At 44.2% G+C, this 23,374-nt stretch overlaps 1 protein-coding gene across 2 annotated transcripts in view; it reads left to right on the top strand.

Annotated features, from left to right (window-relative positions):
- The window catches only part of LOC121005333 (cytosolic carboxypeptidase 2-like), a 141,855-nt gene that overhangs the window by 83,530 nt on the left and 34,951 nt on the right, over positions 1-23,374 (top strand). For both annotated transcript variants that reach the window (XM_040438005.1, XM_040438011.1), the window contains exons 8-11: positions 4,830-4,998; positions 6,826-6,952; positions 17,332-17,432; positions 20,621-20,739. In XM_040438005.1, the coding sequence (XP_040293939.1) occupies positions 4,830-4,998; positions 6,826-6,952; positions 17,332-17,432; positions 20,621-20,739 (516 nt within the window). The remainder of the gene's footprint in view (positions 1-4,829; positions 4,999-6,825; positions 6,953-17,331; positions 17,433-20,620; positions 20,740-23,374) is intronic.

The following is a 23,374-nucleotide window of genomic DNA, read 5'->3' as shown; positions in this document are numbered from 1 at the left end:
GAACCACGTAAGCGCAGTGACGTCAGCGCAGGTCCTGAATGAAGATAGAAGATCTTCATTCAGCAGGACCTGCGCTAACGTCACCACGCTTACCACGTGGTGAGCGCAATGACATCATCAAAGGTCCTTTTGAAGGTCCTGAAAGAAGACGATGCCGGCTGTGCGATCAAGTGGATGAGGTGAGTTATGTTTTTTTTGTTGTTGTTTTTTTTAACCCCTCAATGGACATTTTAGTAAGCATTCTGTATTAAGAATGCTATTATTTTCCCTTATAACTGTGTTATAAGGGAAAATAATACAGTGATTAGACTTAAATAGGGTCTGGGGTTGCTCATCCCTATCATCTCCTAGCAACCATGCGCATCCGCATATGCTTGCGATTTTCACGCAGCCCCATTTATTTCTATGGGGCCTGCGTTGCGTGAAAAACGCCGAATATAGAACATGTTGCAATTTTCACACAACGCACAAGTGATGCCTGAAAATCACCGCTCATCTGCACAGCCCCATTGAAGTGAATTGTTCCGGATTCAGTGCGGGTGCAATGTGTTCACCTCATGCATTGCACCCGCGCGGAATTCTCACCCGTGTAAAAGGGGCCTTAGGTGGTGTGAATACTGGTGCTGCAGTATAGTTTTGCACATTGTACTTATGACCTTTTGGGTCATCCAGTCGATTTGTAAATTTAAATCCAAAAAAGTAATACGTTCCTGGTGATAGTAATCAGTAAAGCTAAGGTTAAGAGTGTTACTATTCAGGAAATGGATGAACTCCGGTAAGACCGCTACATCGCCACACCATATAAACAGCAGGTCATCGATGTAGGGAACATACCAGAGCAGCCACCGAGCAAAGGGGTTAGTGTCGCCCAATAAATATTTACTTTCAAAATAACTCCTAACTTTTTTTTTCTCTATGTATACTGCTTGTTGTGTCTGCTGTATCTGAGGTTAGTGGGGGTCATTCACTGCGAGCTGTTGTCACACATGTATTACATTTTTTTATGAAAATAATTCAGCTCTGCCCCAACCTCTGATATAAGCAGCACCAGTATTCACACCACCTTGCTACGACTAAAGCTACATTCACACAAACGTTGTTTGTTTCCGTTCCGTTTCTTTTTTGTGGATCCGCAATTTGCGGACCTAAAAACACCTACGGTTGTGTGCCTGTAGCCTAAGGGTGTTATATACATCCGAAACGCGTCACAGGTGGTGCCTTTTTCTGTGCACTATGTGTTTGGCATACCTGGATTTTATGACTATTTCTCAATAAAGGATTCCATTGTTTTATCCGGAGGCTGGAATGAACTTTCTTTTCAAGTTTACTATAATACTGCCTCCTATGTACAGGAATATAACTATTATAATACTGCCTTCTATGTACAAAAATATAACTACTATAATACTGCAAGTAAATTTAGACTAGAACCTTCAGAATCACAGGTGCATATCCATGAAGCAAACATAATTACAAAAAAACAAAATGTCTGCACACCGTTATATATACAAACAATAGAGCTAAGAAATGGGGGTCATTCTAGATAAAAGTGGTACAATACCGACTATAAATGAGTATAAATGAATATTGGAAGCTCTTAGCGCACATACGTGTCGGGCCCACCTACCAGGCGTCAAGGTGGCTTCCACAGATGGGTCCCTATCACTAAAGATACTGCCTCACTTTGGACTTACTTAAGGCTACAATATTCAGGGCAGTGTAGGAACCAGCTACAAACGTACTCTGCTCAGAAGTCCCAGGTAGATGGGCCTGTCCAGTCTAAAAGGGGTGCCACCCCCAATATATTGCAAGAAAATTTAGACTAAAACCTTCAGAATCACAGGTGCATATCCATGAAGCAAACATAATTACAAAAAACAAAATGGCTGCACACCGTTATATATACAAACAATAGAGCTAAGTGGTACAATACTAGATAAAAGTGGTACAATACTAATCTAGAATGACCCCCATTTTTTTGCTCTATTGTTTGTATATATAACGGTGTGCAAACCATTTTGTTTTTTGTAATTATGTTTGCTTCATGGATATGCACCTGTGATTCTGAAGGTTCTAGTGTAAATTTTCTTGCAATATATGGAGGGTAGCACCCATTTTTTAGCTCTATTGTTTGTATTTACTATAATACTGCCTCATACGTACAAGAATATAACTATTATTATTCTGTATCCTGTGTACAAGAATATAACTACTATAATACTGGAGACATTTTATCACTAGGGGATTGTTTGTGAACTGAAGTCATACTCCCAATATTAATAGAATTAGGACACTACAGTGGATATAAAAAGTCTACACACCCCTGTTAAAATGTCAGGTTTCTGTGATGTAAAAAAATGAGACAAAGATAAATCATTTCAGAACTTTTTCCACCTTTTAATGTGACCTATAAACTGTACCACTCAATTGAAAAACAAACTGAAATCTTTTAGGTGGAGGGAAGAAAACTAAAATAATGTGGTTGCATAAGTGTGCACACCCTCTTATAACTGTGTCTTATAGCTGTGTTCAGAATTAAGCAATCACATTCAAAATCATGTTAACTAGGAGTCCGCATACACCTTCCATCATTTAAAGTGCCTCTGATTAACCCCAAATAAAGTTCAGCTGCTCTAGTTGGTCTTTCCTGAAATTTTCTTAGTCGCATCCCACAGCAAAAGTCATGGTCCACAGAGAGCTTCCAAACCATCAGAGGGATCTCATTGTTAAAAGGTATCAGTCAGGAGAAGGGTACAAAAGAATTTCCAAGGCATTAGATATACCATGGAACACAGTGAAGACAGTCATCATCAAGTGGAGAAAATATGGCACAACAGTGACATTACCAAGAACTGGACGTCCCTCCAAAATTGATGAAAAGACGAGAAGAAACTGGTCTGGGAGGCGACCAAGAGGCCTACAGCAACATTAAAGGAGCTGCAGGAATATTTGGCAAGTACTGGCGGTGTGGTACATGTGACAACAATCTCCCGTATTCTTCATATGTCTGGGCTATGGGGTAGAGTGGCAAGACGAAAGCCCTTTCTTACGAAGAAAAACATCCAAGCCAGGCTACATTTTGCAAAAACACATCTGAAGTCTCCTAAAAGCATGTGGGAAAAGGTGTTATGGTCTGATCAAACCAAGGTTGAACTTTTTGGCCATAATTCCAAAAGATATGTTTGGCGCATAAACAACACTGCACATCACCAAAAGAACACCATGCCCACAGTGAAGCATGGTGGTGGCAGCATCATGCCAAGGGGCTGTTTTTCTTCAGCTGGAACTGGGGCCTTAGTTTAGCTAGAGGGAATTATGAACTGTTCCAAATACCAGTCAATATTGGCACAAAACCTCCAGGCTTCTGCTAGAGAGCTGAACATGAAGAGGAACTTCATCTTTCAGCATGACAACGACCCAAAGCATACATCCAAATCAACAAAGGAATGGCTTCACCAGAAGAAGAATAAAGTTTTGGAATGGCCCAGCCAGAGCCCAGACCTGAATCTGATTGAAAATCTGTGGGGTGATCTGAAGAGGGCTGTGCACAGGAGATGCCCTCGCAATCTGACAGATTTGGAGTGTTTTTGCAAAGAAGAGTGGGAAATCTTGCCAAGTCAAAATGTGCCATGCTGATAGACTCATACTTCAAAAGACTGAGTGCTGTAATAAAATCAAAAGGTGCTTGAACAAAGTATTGGTTTTAGGGTGTGCACACTTATGCAACCATATTATTTTATTTTTATATTTTTTCTTCCCTCTACCTAAAAGATTTCAGTTTGTTTTTCAATTGAGTTGTACAGTTCATAGGTCACATTAAAGGTGGAAAAAGTTCTGAAATGATTTATCTTTGTCTCATTTTTTTACAGCACAGAAACCTGACATTTTAACAGGGGTGTGTAGACTTTTTATATCCACTGTACATCTAATGTTCATTTTTCTACTGCAGTGGCCAGGGAGGAGTCAGAGTAGAGGCTGGGAGTGGTAGTGGCTCTGTTTGTTAAAGAGGACCTTTCACTGATTATTACACTATGAACTAACTATACAGACATGTAGAGCGGCGCCCGGGGATCTCACTGCACTTACTATTATCCCCGGGCGCCGCTCCGTTCTCCTGCTATGTCCTCCGGTATCTCCGCTCACTAAGTTATAGTAGGCGGAGATTTCAGTCACTAAGTTATGGTAGGCGGAGTCTGCCCTTGTTCTGCTCTAGCGCTGGCCAATCGCAGCGCAGAGCTTACAGCCTGGGAGGTTATTTTCCTACCATAACTTAGGGAACGGAGATACCGGAGGACATAGCAGGAGAATGGAGCGGCGCCCGGGGATAATAATAAGTGCAGTGAAATCCCCGGGCGCCGCTCTACATGTCTGTATAGTTAGTTCATAGTGTAATAATCGGTGAAAGGTCCTCTAATCACAGTGGCTTCCCTCTCACCAGGCCTGTGCAGTGAAAGGAGGTTGCACCCTTTCTTCCCTCAGGGCACACCCTAGTTCTGGGGCCCCTGATGCAGTTTTTGAAGCCAAAACTTGTAGTGGATTAAAAAAAATGGAGTAGTAGCATTTGTCCTTAATACTTTTTGCTTTTTAATGATCCACTCCTGATTTTGGCTTCAAAAAACGGCATAAAACCCCTGAACGTAGTTATATTCTTGTACATGGGGCAGTATTACAGTAGTTATATACTGTGTGGGCAGGCACACAGTTTGTGCGGACTCCTGAATGGCGATTCTTTCATGTATCGTATGATGCAGACGTGCCTCTGATTTGTTGAATCATGACATGGTCGACGTGCTTCTGTAACTTGGTTCCTCTACTTTCCTTTCTCAAAGGGTGATGGAAGAGCGGGAGATATTGCTTTATTGTGACATGCATGGACACAGCAGGAAGCAAAATGTCTTTATGTACGGGTGTAAAGGCAGAGGTGGCCAGAATGGCGGCCAAAGTTACTTGTGCGAGCGCATCTTCCCGTTAATGCTCAGCAAGATCTCCCCCGACAAGGTAATCATTGGAGGCCATCTAAGAATATTGCACAGTTTCTTAAGGCTAGGTTCACAATTTTTTTTTTGCCTTTTTTAGCCATTTTTACAGGCTTTTTTTTTTTTTGGGCAAAACAAATTCCAGCTCCAGAATCTATGGAATATTATGGGAAATATTAAACAGCACAAACCTGCATTTTTTTTTGTTTGTGGTGGTATTTTTGATCATTTAGGTGCATTTTTTTTGGCTCAATGGTGTTTTTTTTCCCCATAGACCTTTATTGTTCTTGTTTTTTTTTTGCATGCTATTTTTTTTGTAACAATATATTTTTCTATACAGGTCTAAACAGGAAATTACATCAGATTGAGGAAAGAGTGTAGAAAGACTCAAGCCATGCAAAAAAATAAAATAAAAATCTGATGCTTCAAAACACTATTTCCACAAAAATGACTCCTATCCTTATTCGTAACGCAGACAATATTAGGACATGTTCTATTTTTTTGCGGAACAGAAATACGGACATACGGAAACAGAATGAACACGGAGTAACTTCTGTTGTTTTTTTTTTTTGCGGACCCATTGAAGTGAATGATTCCGCATACGGTCCGCAAAAAAAAACGTAACTGACACAGAAATAAAATACGTTTGTGTGCAAGAGGCCTTAGGGAGATGGTAGATCTCGCACCATAGTGTGTAAATACCCTAAATTGTTTACAGGATTAGGGGCTCATACATACGACGATTGTTGTTTTGCAAAACACGGATAGCGACCGGGTGTATTCCGCATTTTGCGGAACGGAATGTCCGGCTCCTAATAGAACAGTTCTATCCTTGTCCGTAAAGCAGACCATAATAGGACATGTTTTAATTTTTGGCGGAACGTACATGTGGCCATACGGATGTGGAACAGACGCAGAGTCATTTCTGTTATGGTTCCACATACAGGCAAATAAAAAGGAACGAACACAGACAAAAAATGCGTTCATGTGCATGAGCCCTTAAAAAAACATGGCGGTCAGCAAGTTGTGTGTGGTGTTGCAGCTCAACCCCAGTCTCTTCAGTAAATCTTTGCTGCAATGCCAGGTATACCCCATGGACAGGCGTGGACGGATACGGTCATGTGAATGTAGCCAAAAACAAGAATTTTTGAAGGCATATTTTGTTCCATTTATAAAAACACCAGTAACCCAGGGCCTAATCTCATACACTTTTTTGTTACTGTATTACGCTGCAGTTTTTTCCGAATAAGAATCCACACAGAGAAAACGTATGTAATCTGCAACATGTGCAGATATAGCCTTAAAGTCCCAAATCCAGTCACAAACAGATTGCTTAGTAAAAGATATCATTACATTCAGTGGATCTAGCCCCACAGGACACTAGAGTAGAGTTATCAAACTGGTGTAAAGTAGAACTGGCTTAGTTGCCCATAGTAACCAATCAGATTCCACCTTTCATTTTTCAGAACTCCTTTGGAAAATGAAAGGTGGAATCTGATTGGTTGCTATGGGCAACTAAGCCAGTTTTCCTTTACACTGGTTTCGATAAGTCTCACCCGCTGTACCTAGTTTTCCAGGGATGACAGCCTCTTTTTAAAATCCCCCTCAACTATTGTATATCATACTGCACGTCTCATTTTTACACATTTTCTTTTATTTTCGTCTTCACACCTTACAAACATTTTTAGGGGTAGAAAACTGGACTTCGCTGAAATCCACTTCAGTACTAAGTATAATCTTTCTCAAAGAAGAACTGCAGCAGGAAGACGTGCAGAGTCTTCCCCCACATGAGCACCCACCGACATTTATTTTACGGCATAACGCACATCCTTACCAATGTCCCATTCAGTTTTCATTTTCAGCCTGCAAGTTCCAAGTACAGAAGAGCAAGGAAGGAACGGGCCGCGTGGTCATGTGGAAAATGGGCATTCAGAACAGCTATACACTGGAGGCCACTTTCTGCGGGTCTTCACTGGGTAAATTCTTATGACGTACTACACCCCCCTATTTTGTATAGAATATAATAGCGTCTTGTCATCATCCAGTTAATTATGCCAACTATCACGTAAATACTCCACTATAATGCTGATACTGGTGTGCCGAGATCTCCCAACACAGGGACATAACGGTAGGTAAGAGCCAAACTCAGTCACACGGCAGTCCCACTCTCTAGGAGCGGCTCAACAAGTCTATGTCGCTGTGTTCGCATATACAGAGCAGGGGGTCATGCTATACCCCACATGTATACCAAACAGTTACCCTAAAAAGTGGCATATAGCAAAGACGCATGTGCCACCACGTAATACACAACTCTATAAACCAAAGCACTGCATGCCAATCACATACACATCGGTAACAACTTTATTAAATTACACAACTAAAGCAATGAAAAAACAAGCAAAAGTACAGTATAATAGGGGACGCGAACATGCACCAAGGGCGACATATCACTAGGAACAATACATAACAATGAAGTGCGAATGCTAATACTGTACATAAGTAATTATTCCATAGTGGAACATAGTAAGGGTCCATTCACACATCCGTGTGTGTTTTGCGGATCCGCAAAACACGAACAGTGGCAATGTGCGTTACGCATTTTGCAGACCGCACATTGCGGCCACTAAGAGAATATGCCTATTCTTGTCCGCTATTGCGGACAAGAATAGGACATGTTCTATTTTTTTCAGGATCGGAATTGCGGACCCGGAAGTGCGGCGTCGCAATTCCGTTCAAAAATGCGGAATGAATTGCGGATGTGTGAATGGAGCCTAATAGTAAACTGGTTCAATACATAGTGTAAACAGTATACAGACCTTAGTGGTAGTCCCCCAGCCCAACACCTTCCGCCTTTGGCTTCTTCCATCTCTCTCTTTCTTTCTCTCTCGCTATACAGATATATATATATATATATATATATATATATATATATATAGAGAGAGAGATTGTAGAATTGTGAATGCAGCTCTGGGTGTGACTGAAGTAAGGCAAAATAAATCCAAGATACTATTACTATTAAATACAAAACTCAGATGAAATCCAGGGCTTGATATTATTGCTCCCTCTAAGTTGTGCATCAGCTCAGAAAAATTCTTCCTCCGCGAAGACTCCCTGAGATTACCTGTTAGGCCTCATGCACACGACCGTTATTCTGGTCCGCATCCGAGCCGCAGTTTTTGCGGCTCAGGTGCGGACCCATTCACTTCAATGGGGCCGCAAAAGATGCGGACAGCACTCCGTGTGCTAAGGAGAAAAGATATCGGCACTCGCTTGTTTAGATAATCTTGTTGTGATTTATTGTCACTGGAATGTGACAATAAATCACAGCAAGATTATCTAAACAAGCGAGTGCCGATCTCTTTTCTCCTTATCTACAAGGGACGCCGGCCCTGAGACACGTGCACCGCTACTCTACTTCAACCGCAGTGCCGATTGATATATTGCATTAGCACTCCGTGTGCTGTCCGCATCCGTTGCTCCGTTACGTAGCCCCGCCCAAAAAATATAACATATCCTATTCTTGTCTGTTTTGCGGACAAGAATAGGCATTTCTACAATGGGCCGCCTGTTTCCGTTTCGCAAATTGCGGAAGGCACACGGGCGGCTTCTGTGTTTTGCGGATCTGCAATTTGCAGACCGCAAAAAAAATGGAACGGTCGTCTGCATGAGGCCTTAATGGTGCTGTCCAGGATTTTGGTATTGATGGCCTATCTTCAGGACAGTTTATTAATATATGATCAATGGAGATCCGACACCCTGCGCCCCTGCCGATTTAGCTGTTCACCAGTAGTTCCAGCGCCCGGAGTCGGTGCCGGTACTACACAGATCCATCCATTGTGTACTGAACAGGGTTGGTGACTGCAACACTGCTCCCATTCACTTAAGTGGTGCCAACTTGGAGTGCTGGAGCCACTCTGAAACTGAACTGGGTTGCGAGATGTAAGATTCCAGCCGATCAGATATATCAGATAGGCCATCAGTATTAAAATCCTGGAAAATGCCTATAATGATCAGACAGAGTGATCTTGAATTGCTCTACCCAATTATAAAAAGAGTGTTCAGGTTCTTGTACTGGTTGTGCCTAGAATGCCCAAAAGATGTCCATCCCAAAACAACCTTGCACTAAACCGAACACACACAAGAGACCATTTAAAACATCTAGGGGAAAAAAAGTCCTGCAGTCCGAGAAAATACTTTCTAAAGCACTCACCAAAACCTGTCAGAAGCCCATAAACGGTACACTTTACCCTCCTGTTAGATATAGGACAGTGCTGGAGCCTAGAGAGGTGAGTATCCCACTGGTCCACACGTATACAGTGTTAATTCTTCCACTGCCCTCCACCAGGGATCTTAGAATTGACCATTTAATTGACCTAGACCACCGGAGATACTAGAATTATCCCCCTAACTGTCCTAAACCAACAGGTATACTGAGATCAACTCCTTCACTACCATGGAGGATACTGACATTAACCCATTCACTAGCCTAGACCACGAGGAATATTGACATTACCTGGTTTACTGCCCTGGTCAAGCAGGTATACTAGTATTAGCTCTTTTCATGACCCTTGATCACCGGGGATTCTGACACTAATCATTTTCTTGCCATAGACAACCAGGAATGCTGGTATGAAACTTTTTAGTATCTTAGACCAACAGGGATAGATAAATTAACCCCTTCTGTGCCCTAGACCACCAGGAATGCAGAGCATAACCTTCACTGTACTAGTCCTGCATGCTGTTTAATACTATTTGCTTGGATGCTATGTGGCCCTGTATTTCTTGCTGCTTTATAATGAAATATTAGGATGCAATAATGTAGTTTGTAAATTGCCCGGCTTAGAGGGAGCAGCCTCCCGGTCTCTAACTGCCCTGTTCACTAGCAACAAAGGGAACACTGTATTACAGGTGCATCTCAATAAATTAGAATATCATCAAAAAGTGAATTTATTTCAGTAATTCAATTTAAAAAGTGAAATACATTATATAGATTCATTACAACAGAGTGATCTATTTCAAGCGTTTATTTCTTTTAATGTTGATGATAATGGCTTACAGCCAGGGGTGCACCACCAATGAGTCCAGGTAAGGCGATCGCCTCAGGCCGCACCAGCTTAGGGACAAGAGGGAGGCAGCCGAAGGGCCATGGGCGGTTAGCGCTTTCATTGTGGCAAAGGGGTTAGGTTAAGAAATTGTCATGGGGGGGTGCCGTTTTAGTTTTTTCCTCAGGCAGCAGAAAGGCTAGGTGCACCCCTGCTTACAGCTGATGAAAACCCAAGAGTCAATATCTCAGAAAATTCGAATATTGTGAAAAATGTTCAATATTGTAGACTCATGGTGTCACACTTTAAGCAGCTAATCAACACAAAACACTTGCAAAGTGTCTTAAGCCTTTAAAAGGTTCTCAGTCTAGTTCAGTAGGCTTACACAGTCATGGTGAAGGACTGTGACTTTACGGTTGTCCAGAAGACAGTCATTGACACGCTCACAACGAGGGCAAGCCACAAAAGGTTATTGCCTAAACAAACTGGCTGTTGCAGAGTGCTTACCCAAGATATTAATAGAAAGTAGAGTGGAAGAAAAAAGGTGTGGTAGAAAAAGGTGCACAAACAACAGGGAAAACTGCAGCCTTAAAAGAATTGTCAAGAAAAGGCCATTCAAGAATTTGGAGTTGATTACAAAGGTGTCCAGGATTCGAACACCAGTGACAGCCATGACCCAGGCAGTAGCTCTAGCCACTCTAGACTACCAACCCTTCTGGCCATTTCCTTCTACTGAACTCTTTGATCTACCTTGTTCCAGCCTTGCCTTGTTAATCTCTGTGATTCCTTCCACCTGCTACTTCCTCTTTATAAGCCCAGCCTCTTGCACCAGATCCCTGCTGGTTATTGTTCTTCTGGACTTGATCCTGCTGCATCTACCGCTGTTCCTCTGTTGCTACTGCTACCAACTTGACTGCTGCCGACCTTGGAATTGTCCCCGACTACTCTTCTGCTTGTCCCTACCAACTGAACTGCTACCACCGTTCCCGATCCGGATTGTCTGACCACGCTCACTGCCGCCTGCCCTGACCCACCGCCTGCCAACCGATTACGCCTCTGCCTGACTTCTTGCAACTACAACCTGCCTGCGGTCCTTGCCACAGGGCTCCCACCTCCAGCCAGCTGTCCTCTGACTCAGGTGAGCCTGTAGGATTGCAACAGAATAACCAGCCAAAAAATGGAGTCCGCGATGGCCACCCTGCGCAAACAAGTCTCCGAACTTCAGGAGTTTGGCGCCTCTGCCCAAAAGGAAATGGCTCAACTTCAAGGCGCAATCCAGAGCCAACAGAGGGAAATTATCGACTTGCAGCGTCAACTACTGGACGTACGCGGCGCGGTCACAGACACCCGCATGCCTCTCCCGTCAAAGTTTAACGGCGATCGGAGCCAGTTTCGGGGGTTCCTCAACCAGTGCCGTATCTACTTTCAGATGCAGCCGGGCTCCCTTTTCCTCGGACAGAAAGAAGATCCTGTTCATCATTAACCTTCTAACTGACGAGGCCCTGGCATGGGCATCCCCATATGTGGAATCCCACAGCCCCCTTATTAAATAGCCTAGACAACTTCACCGCAGCCATGAGCCAAGTCTTCGACGACCCTAACCGCTGCGCGACTGCCGAGGCTAGGCTGCACAGTCTACAGCAGGGAAGACGCTCTGTAGCCGAGTATACCTCCGAGTTCCGCCGCTGGGTCACGGACACCACCTGGAAACCCCGCTGCTCAGAAAAGTCAATTTCGCCCGCGGACTCTCCGAACTTATAAAGGATGAGCTCGCCAGGGTAGACGCCCAGACGATCTGGATGACTTCGTCCAACTGTGCATCCGAATTGACCGGAGACTCGCGGAAAGAAGGAGAGAAAGACTCTGGTCCTTAGATAACAGGCCCGCGTAACCTTTCACTCCAATGACTCAGCCGGCTCACCAACCCTCCACCGAACCGATTGCAGGTCGACACACTGCGCAAGACTCTATCGGCTGCTGAAAAGGAGAGAGACTGGTCGCAGGCCTCTGCCTTTACTGTGGCGAGCCAGGGCACTTCGCTATTAGTGCCCCAATAAGACTCGCCGAACCAATGCTGTCACTGAATTACGGGATTTACAAACAAGCCACAATTTTCACCCTTGGCCTCTGAAACCATGGACACTACAGGTACCGGGTCCCACTTCATTGTTCCATCCTTATCACATTGGGGAACGACAGCTTCCCTGCTCCGCAATGCTTGACTCGGGGCCGGTGGAAATTTCATGGACTTTGACCTTCGCCCATGAGAAACAAACATACCATGGTAACCAGGGCCAGTCCCCATCGATCTGGAAACCGTCGATGGGACCCGCTCTCTTCTGGGCCGGTTAGCACCAGACCGCTGATCTTCAACTCCTCGTCAAGCCCGATCATCAGGAAACCATTCACTTCTCCCTGATCACCTCCCCTAAGTTTCCGGTGATCTTAGGCATCCTTGGTTGGAAATCCACAACCCCTCGGTGGACTGGGACGCCCGCTGCATACGGTTCCGCTCGGACTTTTGTTCTCAGAACTGTTTACGTGAATCCGTCCCTCCTCCGCCGAAGAACCTACCATATTCGGACTATCACAAGAGCTTTTACCCCTCAATATCGGGAGTTCCAGGAAGTCTGTGACAAAAGAAATGCAGACAACTGCCCCGCATCGGCCATATGACTGCCCGATTGAGCTGCTACCTGGAGCCGAAATACCCTTCGGCAGTATATACTCCCTCTCCGAGCGGAACTAAAGGCCCTGAAGGAGTACTTAGACGAAAATCTAAAAAAGGTTTTATCCGACCTTCCACATCTCCTGCAGGGGCCCCTTTCTTCTTCGTGGAGAAAAAAGACTCTTCTCTACGCCCTTGCATAGATTATCGAAAGCTCAACAATGTTACTGTGAAGAACCGGTACCCCCTCCCCCTGATTTCTGAACTTCTTGAGAGACTTCGGGCGGCAAAAGTCTTTACTAAGCTCGATCTCCGAGGAGCCTACAACCTGGTCCGAATTCGCCCGGGGGACGAGTGGAAAACCGCCTTCCGAACCTGCTACGGTCACTTTGAGTATCTGGTCATGCCTTTCGGCCTCTGCAATGCCCCTGCTACCTTCCAACATTTTATCAATGACGTCCTCAGGGACATGCTTGACCAATTTGTGGTAGCATATCTGGACGATATTTTGATTTTCTCAGAAGACCTTGAACAACATCGTGGGCATGTCCGCAGGGTGTACAGAAACTCCGTGAACAGTCTCTCTATATTAAACTGGAGAAGTGCGAATTTGAACAGACTTCCACCCAATTCCTCGGCTATATTATTTCCCCGGAGGGCTTAAGTATGGATCCCCGGAAGATCCAGGCCGTGACTGAGTGGCCCGCCCCCGAAGAACGAAAAGGAGGTCCAGAGGTTTGTAGGTTTTGAAACTTTTATCGGAAGTTCATCAGGAACTTTTCGAAAATCATCGCCCCAATCCACTCAACTAACAAAAAAGACTGTCCCCTTCGTGTGGACTCCGGAGGCACAGGAGGCCTTTGCTAAACTGAAGTCCCTCTTCACCTCTGCCCCAATCCTGGCCCACCCAAACCCTGAATTCCATTTACGGTCGAGGTGGACGCCTCCGACGCTTGCGGTGGGCGCAATTCTGTCTCAACGTTCAGGGGAGAAGATGGTCTTACACCCTTGCGCTTTCTTCTCCCGCCAGATTGTCCCCCGCTAAACGGAATTACGACATTGGGAATAAGGAACTGCTGGCATTCAAGGCGCTTTCACCGAGTGGAGACACTTGATGGAGGGGGCCCACAATCCCATTCTGTATACACCGACCACCGGAACCTAGAGTTTATTCCGCAGCGCCAAGAGACTCACCGCCAGACAGGCCAGGTGGAGTCTGTTTTTCTCCAGAATTCAATTTTGTTATCACCTATCGCCCTGGGTCGAAGAACGGCAAGCGGATGCTCTTTCAAGGATGTTCTCTGAACCCTCTCAGATCAATGAGGCTCCGGCCGGTATCCTTCCCGACAGAAGCATCCTAGGAGCCACCTACTTGAGGGAACTCCTGGGTTCCCCTCAAGAAAGGGTATGAGAACGATCACCTCTCCCTACCACCTGGAGCTGTAAACCTTACTCTCAAGGGTGGCTACTGGTTGTACCGGGATCAGCAGTTGTACGTACCAGAATCTGCACGACTTGACGTACTTAAACTTAACCACGATTCCAAACCGGCCGGCCATCTGGGTATCAGAAGGACCAGGAGCTCCTCTCCCGTTTCTTCTGGTGGCCAACTTACAGAAAGATACAGAGAGGTTTGTCTCCTCATGCACGACGTGCGCCCGCAACAAGACCCCCGCTCCTCCCCGTGGGCTTGCTATGTCCACTCCGGTTCCCTCCCGCCCCTGGGGTTTCAACTCCATGGACTTTATTGTGGACCTTCCTCCCTCCAAGGGCATGAACACCGTTCTGGTCGTCGTCGACCGTCTCACAAAATGGCCCACTTCATCCCCTGCAAGGGCTTAACTACCGCCAAACAGACGGCCGATCTCGTACTCCGAGAGGTTTTTAGGCTACATGGGGCCCCCGGACGATGTTGTTTCGGATCGGGGCGTACAGTTCACTTCCAGGTTCTGGAGAAACTTCTGTCAAGCCTTGGGATCAAGGTGAACCTGTCTTCTGCGTTCCACCCCCCAATCCAATGGGCAGACCGAGAGAACGAATCAAATCCTCGAGCAGTATTTGCGCTGTTTCGTCACCCATCTGCAGGACGACTGGCCGGACCACCTCTCTATGGCCGAGTTCGCCTATAACAATGCGGAGCACAGTTCTACCCAATACAGCCCATTCTACGCTAACACCGGCCTACACCCAACCTTCATCCCTCACTTGCCCATTTCCACCACAGTCCCAGCTGTGGCCGAACGTCTTGCAAGTCTACAACAGGCACAGGAAAATATTCGGGACAATCTACATCGAGCCCAGAGCCGCTTCAAGCAGGCAGCGGAATAAACACCGCAAACCCGCTCCGGAATTCAGGTAGGCGACAAGGTGTGGCTCTCCACCAGAAACCTAAGCCCAAAGGTTCCCTCCCGGAAGTTGGGCCAAAAAACATGGGTCCTTTCCGGATCACGGCTCGAATCAACGAAGTCACCTTCCGACTCGACCTTCCCGACTCCATCCGAGTGCACCCGGTTTTCCACTGCTCTCTCCTGAAACCTCATGTTGAGAACACTTTCCCAGGCCGCCACCCCCCTCCTCCTCCTCCGGTAAGAGTACAAGACCAGGAGGAATACACTGTGGCCAAGATCCTTGACTCCAGACTCCACCGTGGAAGGCTGCAGTATCTAGTTGGGTGGAAGGGCTATTCCCCCGAGGATAACTCCTGGGAGCCGGAGGAAAATGTCCATGCCCCCAGACTGGTAAAAGCTTTCCACCAAAGACATCCCGATAAACCTTCATCTGCGGTGCCCGGAGGTCACCTTGGAGGGTGGGGAGTACTGTCAGGATTCGAACCAGTGAGCAGCCATGTCCCAGGCAGTAGCTCTAGCCACTAGACTACCAACCCTTCTGGACATTTCCTTCTACTGAACTCTTTGATCTCCTTGTTCCAGCCTTGCCTTGTTAATCCTCTGTGATTCCTTCCACCTGCTACTTCCTCTTTATAAGCCAGCCTCTTGCACCAGATCCCTGCTGGTTATTGTTCTTCTGGACTTGATCCTGCTGCATCTACCGCTGTTCCTCTGTTGTACTGCTACCAACTTGACTGCTGCCGACCTTGGAATTGTCCCCGACTACTCTTTGCTTGTCCCCTACCAACTGAACTGCTACCACCGTTCCCGATCCGGATTGTCTGACCACGCTCACTGACGCCTGCCTGACCCACGCCTGCCCAACCGATTACGCCTCTGCCTGACTTCTTGCAACTACAACCTGCCTGCGGTCCTTGCCACTGGGCTCCCACCTCCAGCCAGCTGTCCTCTGACTCAGGTGAGCCTGTAGGATTGCAACACAAGGAGTGGACTGCTTTAAGAGCCACTACACACAGACGTATCTAGAACATGGGCTACAACTGTTGCATTCCTTGTGTTAAGCCACTCATAACCCAGAGATAACATCAGAAGTGTCTTACCTGGGTTAGAAGACAAATGACTGGACTGTTGCTCAGTTCTCCAAAGTCCTATTTTCAGTTCAGAGTAAATTTTTCCATTTCATTTGGAAATCAAGGTCCCAGAGTCCGGAGGAAGAGCTGCACACAATCCAAGTTGCTTGAGGTCCAGTTTGAGATTTCCACAGTTAGTGATGGTTTGTGAAGCCATGTCATCTGCTGGTGTTGGTCCACTGTGTTATATCATGTCCAAAGTCAGTGTAGCCGTCTACCAGAACATTTTAGAGCACTTCATGCTTCCCTCCGGTGACAAGCCTTATGGAGATGCTTAATTCATGTTCCAGCAGGACTTGGCACCTGCCCACACTGCCAAAAGTACCAATACCTGGTTTAATAACCATGGTATTTCTGTGCTTGATTGGCCAGCAAACTCGCCTGAACCAAACCTCATAGAGTAGGGGTATTGTCAAGAGAAAGATGAGACACCAGACCCAACAATGCTGATGAGCTGAAGGTTGCTATCAAAGCAACCTGGGCTTCCATAACACGTCAGCAGTACCACAGGCTGATCGCCTCCATGTCACGCTGCATTGGTGCAGTAATTCATGCAAAAGTAGCCCTTACCAAGTATTGAATGCATATACTGTACATACTTTTCAGTAGGCCAACATTTCTCTATTAAAAATCATTTTTTATTGGTCTTATGTAATATAATTTTTTTTTTTGAGTTACTGACTTTTGGGGTTTCATTAGCTGTAAGGCATAATCATCAACTTTAAAAGTAATAAACACTTGAAATAGATCACTCTGTGTGTAATGAATCTATAGAATATATGAATTTCACTTTTTGAATTGAATTACTGAAATAAATTAACTTTTTAATCATATTCTAATTTATTGAGATGCACCTGTATATCCATGTCTACTATACATACGAGTGTGTTAATTGTGAAGGAGCACTGCAGGCAAACCTGAAACACCGTTATACTTGGTGCAAAGCCTGAACAGGTGGAGTATGAGTGGATTTTGTCTTTAGTGTCATGTGAATCCCTGTGTCATGCTCCACCCATTCAGCATGGAAGTAGGTATAAAACAGTGTATCGGTTTTAAGTATGCCCTAGCTATGTGAATACACACCTGCTACGTAGTTAGCTTGATGTACAAAAGATAGATCTTAAACTGACCCTTTAATTCAGTCCTGTTCTTCTCTGTAAATTACAGGTAAACGACGTGGAACTCATTTTAGCGCAAAGGATCTGCAGTCGCTTGGTTACCATTTCTGTGATGCACTTTTAGATTATTGTGACCCAGACCAAACAAAGGTACGCATGTCAACACCTGTGGGAAATACAAATAGGTCCCTAGTACTCCGAGGAGGACACTTTCAGAGAAGTGTGAGTCATGATAATTTCTGAGGGTGATGACAGTGACACTTGGCTCTTCTGCTGTGAACATTCATAATCTGGAACAGGTTGGCATTTGCAGATTACAGTATTCACTTCCCAGAGGTGACCGTGATCTCCTTATGAGTTGCTGCTCCACCTCTGGGGAAATGTACGTTTGTTGCAGGCTCGGCAGATATGCATCATATATGACATGCTCCAGGATAGGCACTCACAATCCATGTGGGCAGCCAACTAACTTTATTTAGTCATACAGGAAACATTCCTGTGGTTCAGACATTTTATAAAAGAAGCATAGAGTACCGCCTTCTATGGTCAAGAATATACCTACTATAATACTGCCCCCATGTACAAGAATATAGCTACTATAGTACTGCCCTCTATGTTCAAGAATGGAATTACTATAATACTGCCCCCTATGTTCAAGAATGTATCTAGAAAACAAAAAAGAAAACGTTCAGCTGACCTATACCTCCACAGGATGCACATATGGTGCAGGGTAGCACCGAAAAATGTAGGATCAGGATACAAAGACCTCCAAGGTCTAAATGAATAAAACATAGAATCTTTATTAATCCACAGATAAAATGCAAAAATCTGTGGATTAGTAAAGCTTCTACGTTTCTTTGTATCCTGTATTCTATGAGTTCTTTGTATCCTGATCCTAATATAATACTGCCCGCTATGTACAAGAATATAAGTATTGTAATACTGCCATGTATGTACAAGAATATAACTACTATAATACTCCCCCTTGTACAAAAATATCACTTCTGTAATACTATCCTCTGTGTACGAACATAACTACTATAACACTTCCCCTATGTACAAGAATACAACTACTATAATGCTACCCCCTATGTACAAGAATATACAGTCAGGTCTATAAATATTGGGACATCAACACAATTCTAACATTTTTGGCTCTATACATTATCACAATGGATTTGAAATTAAACGAACAAGATGTGCTTTAACTGCAGACTGTCAGCTTTAATCTGAGGGTATTTACATCCAAATCAGGTGAACTGTGTAGGAATTACAACAGTTTGCATATATGCCTCCCACTTGTTAAGGGACCAAAAGTAATGGGACAATTGCCTTCTCAGCTGTTCCATGGCCAGGTGTGTGTTATTCCCTCATTATCCCAATTATAATGAGCAGATAAAAGGTCCAGAGTTCATCATTAGGCTGAAAAAACACAACAAACCCATCAGAGAGATAGCAAAAACATTAGGCATGGCCAAAACCACCGTTTTTTATTTTATTTTATCAAATCATCTTTATTAATCAGGTATAACAAAATTTTCCTGATAGCACATTGTCTTTTCCATCATAATACAGAAATTTAGAAAAGTACAATAACAAAAGACAGCATCTGATGACAAATCCATCTCAGCAGTATACCATGTACACAATCAAGGGTAAATATAGCAAATTATAGGCACAAAACATAGCATTAGCCTAACCTCACTCCCTCCCGCTCCCTTTTTGAATCGGATCATTTTTATTGAACAGGTATAATAAACTTTTCCTGAATGCACATTTTCTCTTCCAACATAATGCAGAAAACAGAAAAGTACAGTAACATAAGGCAGCATCAAATGACACATCCATTTCAGCAGTAGACAATGTACCCACTCACGAGTAAATATAGCAAATTAAAGGCACAAAACATAACATAGGCCTGGATGGCACTTCACAGTGCAGATGGACAATGACCCAAAGCATACTGCAAAAGCAACCAAAGAGTTTTTTAAGGGAAAGAAGTGGAATTTAATGCAATGGCCAAGTCAATCACCTTACCTGAATCCGATTGAGCATGCATTTCACTTGCTGAAGACAAAACTGAAGGGAAAATGCTCCAAGAACAAGCAGGAACTGAAGACAGTTGCATTAGAGGCCTGGCAGAGCATTACCAGGGATGAAACCCAGCGCCTGGTGAGGTCTATGCGTTCCAGACTTCAGGCTGTAATTGACTGCAAAGGATTTGCAACCAAGTATTAAAAAGTGAAAGTTTGCTTTATGATTATTATTCTGTCCCATTACTTTTGGTCCCGTAACAAGTGGGAGGCACATATGCAAACTGCTGTACTCCTACAACCGTTCACACTGATTTGGATGTAATACCCTCAAATTAAAGCTGACAGTCTGCAGTTAAAGCGCATCTTGTTCGTTTCATTTCAAATTCATTGTGGTGGTGTATAGAGCCAAAAATGCTAGAATTGTGTCGATGTCCCAATATTTATGGACCTAACTGTAACTACTATAATACTGCACTTTATGTACAGTACAGGAATATAACTACTACAATACTGCAGGTAAAGAAAATGCAGAAGGGCTCCAGCACCTATGGTCAATAATATAACTACTATAATACTGCTTCCTCTGAATAGAAGTACTATAATACTGATGCCTATGAACAAGGGGTATAAGCTGTTCCTTATTTATAGACTACATATTAGTGGAGCATTTCCTTACTCTGATGCTCCCCCTTGTCATGCTGCATTGCACAGCGCAATGCTCTGTTTTACGCTGGTGACATACCGGGCTTCGCATCACTATGCTAAGTGGAGACCTCTGCCTAGCAGTGAGCTCGTTGACATCACTGGCACAGATGAGTGGTCTCTAACGCTGCCAGGGGCTGTTTTGGAGGAGGGTACTATGCTACTATAATACTGCCCCCTATGGACAAGAATATAAAAGCTATAATACTTCCTTCTATGTACAAATTTATAACTACTATAATACTGCCCCCTGTGTACAAGAATATAAATGCTATAATACTGCCTCCTATGTACAAGAGTATAACTACTATAGAACTGCCTCATATGTACAATAATATAACTATTATAATACTGCCTCCTATGTACAAGAATAGAGCTACTATAATACTGTCCTTATGTACAATAATATAACTACTATAATTCTTCCTCCTATGTACAACTTTATCTACTATAATACTGCCCTAATTTCCAAGAATATAACTACTATAATACTGCCCCTATTTCCAAGAATATAACTACTATAATACTGCTCCCTATGTACAAGAATACAATTCTGCACGATATTTATACACCTGAATGGATGTGTTGCTCTTTTTCTAGTATTACTCTTGTCTGAGAGAATTGGAGGAGATGGTAAAACAGAGAGTGAACAGCAATCGGCAACTCAGCTTGGACTCCGAATCCACTCTGGAGAATTTCTTATCAGATTTTGATTCTAGGTAAGTTTTGGGTATTCAACAACAAGGATTGCATTTCTTTGGCTGAGTTATTTTATTCTGTTCCATCAGAGGCAATGTCTGTGATGGGCGATAATGTCTGTGATGGGCGATAATGTTAATTGTGACCACGGCATCTGAGAGGTTTTTCTCTGGTAGCACTGTGCTCCCAGGGCCTAAACAGCTCCCCTGTACCGAGATCAAGGGAGCCCTTCGTTCATTGTGGTAGCCTCTAGCCTTCTAAAGCAGGTCCTCCAGCTGTTGCAAAACTACAACTCCCATCATGCCCAGACAGCCTACAGCTATCAGGCTACAGCAGGGCATGGTGGAAATTGTAGTCTTACAACAGCTGGAGGGCTGCAGGTTGGGCATCCCTGTTCTAAAGGATCTGAGGCTAACACATCATGTTCCTATTGCAAGCAGGGCTCCATAGGAACATAGCAAATCTCCCAGTTTTTGCGGCTGTAATTCATTCCAGTCCATGGTAGAAGCGATCAGATGATCGTATGTTCAGTTTTGAGGGATTTGAAAAACATTAAAATAAAGTTTTTAACAATATTCAAAAAATATAAAAATTCTAATCACTTTACTTTCCCCATATTAAAATAAATAGTAAGAAAAACTATATAAATGTGGTATCATAATCATACTAACATGTAGAATTAAGGTAACAGGCCAGTTTTACCATATAGGGAATGCCGTAAAAATTCAACCCATAAAACTATGGTGGAAAAGTGTTTTTTTTTTTTTTCAATTCAACCCCATTTAGATTTTTTTTCCAGCTTTCCATTACATTGTATGCAATATTTAATTCTATTAGAATGTACAATTTGAATGGAAAAATAAAAAAAGTTATGGAACTGAGAAGGCTGGGAGTGAAAAACAAAAACACAAAAATGTAAAACCTCTTTGTCTTCAAGGGGGCAAAGGTGTTTTTTTCTATTCCTCTGATGGAACAGAATAATAGACAATTCAAAGCAGATGTGAACTCAGTCCTAAAGGGGTTGCCCCACAAAAATATTCTACATATTTCAAACCACCACCTGGATCTGAATACTGTTGTAACTGCATGTAATTAAAAATGTGTATATTTACTGTGTTATTCAAAAGAATTTATCTGTATAGTGCTACCTACTGATTGTTCCTTTCCTTATTTCTCTGTCCACCTCAGTAACATTGCTGAAGTGGTCGCACATGCTTAGCAGTTGCCGACAACAATAGGACGTGCCCTATTTTTTTGCGGGAACGGGACTACTGATGCGGACAGCACATGGTATGCTCAAAGGAAGAACGGACCGGCACTCGCTGTTAATATACACTGCTCAAGAAAATAAAGGGAACACAAAAATAACACATCCTAGATCTGAATTAATTAAATATTCTTCTGAAATACTTTGTTCTTTACATAGTTGAATGTGCTGACAACAAAATCACACAAAAATAAAAAAATGGAAATCAAATTTTTTAACCCATGGAGGTCTGGATTTGGAGTCACACTCAAAATTAAAGTGGAAAAACACACTAAAGGCTGATCCAACTTTGATGTAATGTCCTTGAAACAAGTCAAAATGAGGCTCAGTAGTGTGTGTGGCCTCCACGTGCCTGTATGACCTCCCTACAACGCCTGTGCATGCTCCTGATGAGGTGGCGGACGGTCTCCTGAGGGATCTCCTCCCAGACCTGGACTAAAACATCTGCCAACTCCTGGACAGTCTGTGGTGCAACGTGACGTTGGTGGATAGAGCGAGACATGATGTCCCAGATGTGCTCAATTGGATTCAGGTCTGGGGAACGGGCGGGCCAGTCCATAGCATCAATGCCTTCGTCTTGCAGGAACTGCTGACACACTCCAGCCACATGAGGTCTAGCATTGTCTTGCATTAGGAGGAACCCAGGGCCAACCGCACCAGCATATGGTCTCACAAGGGGTCTGAGGATCTCATCTCGGTACCTAATGGCAGTCAGGCTACCTCTGGCGAGCACATGGAGGGCTGTGCGGCCCTCCAAAGAAATGCCACCCAACACCATTACTGACCCAATGCCAAACCGGTCATTCTGGAGGATGTTGCAGGCAGCAGAACGTTCTCCACGGCGTCTCCAGACTCTGTCACGTCTGTCACATGTGCTCAGTGTGAACCTGCTTTCATCTGTGAAGAGCACAGGGCGACAGTGGCGAATTTGCCAATCTTGGTGTTCTCTGGCAAATGCCAAACGTCCTGCACGGTGTTGGGCTGTAAGCACAACCCCCACCTGTGGACGTCGGGCCCTCATATCACCCTCATGGAGTCTGTTTCTGACCATTTGAGCAGACACATGCACATTTGTGGCCTGCTGGAAGTCATTTTGCAGGGCTCTGGCAGTGCTCCTCCTGTTCCTCCTTGCACAAAGGCGGAGGTAGCGGTCCTGCGCTGGGTTGTTGCCATCCTACGGCCTCCTTCACGTCTCCTGATGTACTGGCCTGTCTCCTGGTAGCGCCTCCATGCTCTGGACACTACACTGACAGACACAGCAAACCTTCTTGCCACAGCTCGCATTGATGTGCCATCCTGGATAAGCTGCACTACCTGAGCCACTTGTGTGGGTTGTAGACTCAGTCTTATGCTACCACCGCCAGCATTCAAAAGTGACCAAAACATCA

This window comes from Bufo bufo, chromosome 1 (assembly GCF_905171765.1).
Source record: "Bufo bufo chromosome 1, aBufBuf1.1, whole genome shotgun sequence".
Classification (NCBI taxonomy): Eukaryota; Metazoa; Chordata; class Amphibia; order Anura; family Bufonidae; genus Bufo; species Bufo bufo.
Note: the sequence above shows the minus strand (reverse complement) of the source record. Positions and strands in the feature narration are given on the sequence as shown.